Source organism: Dasypus novemcinctus, chromosome X (assembly GCF_030445035.2).
Source record: "Dasypus novemcinctus isolate mDasNov1 chromosome X, mDasNov1.1.hap2, whole genome shotgun sequence".
In the NCBI taxonomy this organism is placed as follows: domain Eukaryota; kingdom Metazoa; phylum Chordata; class Mammalia; order Cingulata; family Dasypodidae; genus Dasypus; species Dasypus novemcinctus.
In genome coordinates, this window is record NC_080704.1 from 176,159,443 (window position 1) to 176,164,161 (window position 4,719).

General features: G+C 52.0%; 1 protein-coding gene across 1 annotated transcript; it reads right to left on the reverse strand.

Annotated features, from left to right (window-relative positions):
* Positions 1-2,062: 2,062 nt before the first annotated feature.
* On the reverse strand, positions 2,063-3,136 carry LOC139438019 (EKC/KEOPS complex subunit LAGE3-like). Its single transcript, XM_071212986.1, has 3 exons — positions 2,835-3,136; positions 2,389-2,517; positions 2,063-2,207 (listed from the first exon to the last, which is right to left on the reverse strand). Exons 1-3 carry the CDS (start codon positions 3,134-3,136, stop codon positions 2,063-2,065), a joined length of 576 nt encoding a protein of 191 aa, XP_071069087.1.
* Between the last annotated feature and the right edge of the window lie 1,583 nt (positions 3,137-4,719).

Here is a 4,719-nt window from a genome sequence, read left to right on the forward strand (position 1 = left end):
ATTACTGAGCCCCTGATCCGTCTCCCCCCCCACACACACATGGCTCTACAAACATGTTTTAGGTGTCTGTATGTGCATCTTCCACGTGGTGCACACGCATGCACACACACATGCTCATCAAGTGGAAAGTGTACAGAATTGGCATAGCACCCAGCTTTGCCTGCCCATCCTGGGTGCTTCTTGAGTTCTGATCCTTCCTGGCCCAGGTCAACTCCCACCCATAGACATCTCCTCCCACCTCCTCTGGATACACCTAGAAGTGTCCATGAGCTCTCTAGACAGGTGATGGGCCCTAGAAGATCTCAGTGACAGGACAGGAATTGCTCTGATGTCAGCGGGCAGAGGGGCGGGTCAGGGGGGACTGGAAATGAGGAATTGCAGACAGCGAGACCAGACCCCTCTCGGGGGAGGGTGCACCCTGGCTGAGAAGAAGAGAAGAAAGCTCTGGAGTTGGAGGGGCTCAGGGGTGAGAGATGAGAACCATCGGGATGCAGGGGAGCTGGGCGCTGTGTGTGTGGGAAAGGGCCATTTCCCAGGACTCTGGGGAGGTCCAAGGCCATGTCCAGTCCATCAGCACCTCCCGTTGGCTCGACCCTCTGGATTTCTTCACAATCTGCTCACTTCTCCACACCTCCACTCTCCCCACCCTGGTCCAGCCACTGTTTGCTCTTGCATGGGTAGCCGGTCTCCCCACGTCAACCCTGGCCCCCTCAGCCTGTGCTCAACGGGGAGGCAGAGGGATCCTGCAGAGCTGTGAGGCAGGTCATGTCCCCCTCTGCTCACCCCCCTCCAGGGCTTCAGTTGCTCCTTAAAGTCTGGCAGCTCCTTCCTGCCCCAGTTGCATCTCCCACCACGGGCACCTCCCTGCCTACCTCTGACACCTACACCTGTAAAAGGAGGGTGAAGGTGGGGGCTGGGACTGACCTGGATTGTTCTGGGTCGAGGAAATGGAACTTGGCGAGACGTGATGAATGAGTGAGTGTGTCCAGCTACTCTGTGCAGGAAGGCACTGCTCTAGGAGCTGGGGTACACTGGGGGGAGGGGAGGCAAGGCAGGTGGGGAGGTGGGTATCGTTGTCAATTGGGTGTCCAAGATGACCTCGCTGAGGGGGTGGTGTCTGAGCAGGACCTGGAGGTCTTAGAGTGAGCCAGGCATAAACCCGGGGGAAAGAGAGTGCCTGACTGCAAACAGCCAGTGCAAAGGCCCTGAGGTAGCAGTGGGCCTGCTGTGCTTCAGAAAAGGACTAGAAGCCCAGTGTGGCTGGGTCAGAGGGAGAAGGGTCAGAATGGGGGGAGAGACGACAGAGGGCCATCTCATATCAAGCTTCGTCAACCCCTAAAACCAGTCGCCTGGTGGGAGGTATATTTTCTGGACAAGAATTTTATATTGTATACAAAGAGCTCTGAAAATAAATAGAAAATTAATTTAACTCAATAATTCTACCTCTAGGAATCTGAAATAAATAGCCATTCTTGCAAAAATAATACAAGAATGCCATTTTATAATTTCCTATAATAGGGAAAAATTGGAAACGTAAATAATCAACAATTAGAATATAAAGTATTATTTATGCATCCATTCTATTGATTTTTAGAAGAGGTCACGTCATCTATTAAGTGAAAAAATCAGGAAAAATTAATGCTAAACTTTTATCAAGCATACAGTATTATTGTTGTATATTTAATATATAAATGTAATCATTGAACTGAGAAAACATTCCAAGGCACTGATGGTAGTTCAAGCTAAATGACAGAACAGAATGGCTTTTAAGAGAGTTTACGTTTTCTAAATCATCTTAAGTACTCTGTACTACTTGCATACCTGAATTCCAGAACATCCCGTCCAACCTGAAGACAAGGTAATAAAATCTGCATGCGCAAGAAATGAAAAGAAATTCAGACAAGGATAGCAACTCAGCTTTATTTGATGCAGTTAAGAGACATTTAAGCGCCACATGAAATAAGTGTGCCCGGAGCGCATATTCGGTGCCAACAATCAAGTGGCAGGCCCTCCAGGGACCCAAGCCCCAGGGAAGGAGGCGCTGCTGGGAAGGAATGCAAGATCAGGTCTCAGGTCCCTTCTCCCAGCCCAGGCTTCCTGGAGATGGGGCCCCAATACGCTGGATGATCCACATGATCAGGGAGAGTTCACTGAGGAAGGCGTTGATGGAAATTCGGAGGAGCGCAATGTTTTCAACAGTCCATCTCCTGCAAGTGAGGGGCAATGATCAAGTTGAAGGTGAGAGCTCTGTCCTAGGTCCGTGGCTCCACACCCCATCAGAGAACCCCACACTGGGGTGGCTCCCCGTCTCCATGACCTCATTACACGGGGTGAGATGGGCCCCAGCACCCGCCGCCCCCCTCCCAGCCGGCCCCGTCCAGAACTCACACAGCCAGGACGCTGCCATTCATGGTGATCTCCTTCTGAACCGCTTGCCCTTGGCGGTGGATATCAGTCATCAGCGACCTGCAGGCCATCTCCGCCTCCACAGCGGACCGGAAGGGCACGACGAGGGTGCTGGGGGAGGCGGGGTTAAGGGACCATCCCCTGCTGCCTTCGCCTGGGCCCCGGGCCACCTGGCCCCTGGGAAGCTCTCCTGCCAGTGGCCCACTCTCCCCCTCCTGTCAGCTCAGGCCGCTCGGGCCTGCCTCCTTCCCCCTTCCAGCCCTCAGGCATCCCCTTCCACCATCCGCCCTTGAAGCCCCCAGACCGGCCCCCACGGCAGCCCCTCCACCTAGAGCCGGCCCTGGCCCCCCCATGGCCCCTGTAAAGGATACAAGGTCAGAAGTCGGCTTCCTGCCCCTCCAGCCCCCGGCACTGCGTCTCCCCCAGACCCCGGGGCATGTGGTGCCCGCGCGGCCTGGGGGGCACCCCCGGCGGCAGCGCCCTCCCCTCCCGCGCCGCAGGGGTCACAGGGGCTGCCAGGGCCGCTGGCGACCCCCGAGCCTTCGGAGTCAGCAGGGATGCTCTGGCAGACGGGGCGGCCGGGGCCACCCTGGCCATCAGGGCCGCTGGGGTCGCCCTGGTCGTCAGGACCCACAGGCTCCTCGTGGCGGTCGGCGTCACCCATGGCACCCTGGCCTTCAGGGTAGGCGGCTTCACCCACAGCGCCTGCGCCTTCGTCCTCCGCCTGCATGGCTGCCGCGCCTCCGCCTTCCCTCTCCCTCACAGCTGCGGGAACCAGGCCTCCCTCCACCTGCCCCAGGCACTCAGCCTTCCTCACGGAAGCGCCGCCCCTTAGCCTTTGGGCCGCGTGGGCTCTCAGTGCGCCTGCGCAAACACGCTCCCAGGGGGGCGGCAGGACACGTGACCCGTTCTTGTCCCCAAGTAGAAACCCTGTCCCCTTTAGGCAGTGAGCAGGTCCCGCCCATCCACACAGCAGCCCCGCCCTCCCGGGACCTGGCAGCCACCAATCCGCTTTTTTTCTCCAGGGATTTACCTATTCTGGATATATCACCTAAATGGAACCGCACAATTGGCCACTTCTTCCATTTAGCATGTTTTGGAGCTTCAGCCACCCTCTAGCATTTATTCCTTTATATGCCTGAGTAATACTCTATCCTATGTGTACATACCACAGTAAGTAGTTGGCTATGAATCCGCTGATGACCGATTGGTTACAGCAGGTAGCGCTGCTCTGAACATGCGTGTACGTGTATTTGTTTGCATAGCTGTTTTCCATTATTTTAGATATAATTCGAGGAGTGTTCTTGCTGAATCCTATGGTAATTGTTCATGTAACTTTTTGAGGAACCTCCAAACTGTTTTTATAGTAAGTGAACTATTTCACATTCCCACCAGCAAAGAAGTTTTTGATAACTGATTCAATCTCTATCTGTTATAGGTCTGATCAGACTTTCTTTTCTCAGTCAACATTGGTAGTTTGTGTGTTTCTAGGGATTTGTTCTTTTTTATATAGGTTATCTAATTTGTTTGTGTACTGTTATTCACAGTATTATCTTACAGGTTTTTGATTTCTCTTAAGTTTGCTAGTGATGCACACACTTTCATTTCTGATTTAGTTATTAGTTTCTTTGTTCTTTTGGTTTATTCCCATGGCATCCATTGCTTTTATTATGAAAATAATACATGCTTTACATAGAAAATAGAGATCCTTATAGAAATTAAAACAAAAAAGTACTCATATATCATCATCTGGATGTAATATCAAGTGGGAAATTTTTGTATGACTTTATTTTCTTATTTATTTACTAAGTTTTCTTTTTATTAAGCTATATATTTGACAAAGAATTTAAGAGGTTTGCACATGCCCACCCCTAAATCCTCCCACATCAAGAACCTCTTTTTCCTTAGTTGGACAAAAATTGCCAATTTTTCTTGAAATTTGCAAATAATCAACTTCTAGTTTTATTGATTTTTCTCTATTGCCTCGGTGGTAGGTGGATTCTGTGGGGGCCCATATGTTCTGGGGGGAGTGTCTCAGACATCCTCCATGTACTCCTATTTATTTCTAACAGGTCATGGAGCCCCACCCTTCTGCTCTTTGTAGGGGTGTGACGCTCCCTTAGTTTTCTCTGAGTCCTCACCTTGACGCCTGGCAGAGCCTCAGACCCCTCCCTCGGCTGACCTCAGTCCACCCCCTCAGACGGAAGTCAGGTAACACCATACCCAGGAACTCGACCTGGGAACTCTTCTGTGGTTGTAGATCCTGTCAGTCTTTCCTGACGGTCTTTACCTCAAATCCTGGCAGGGCCTGGA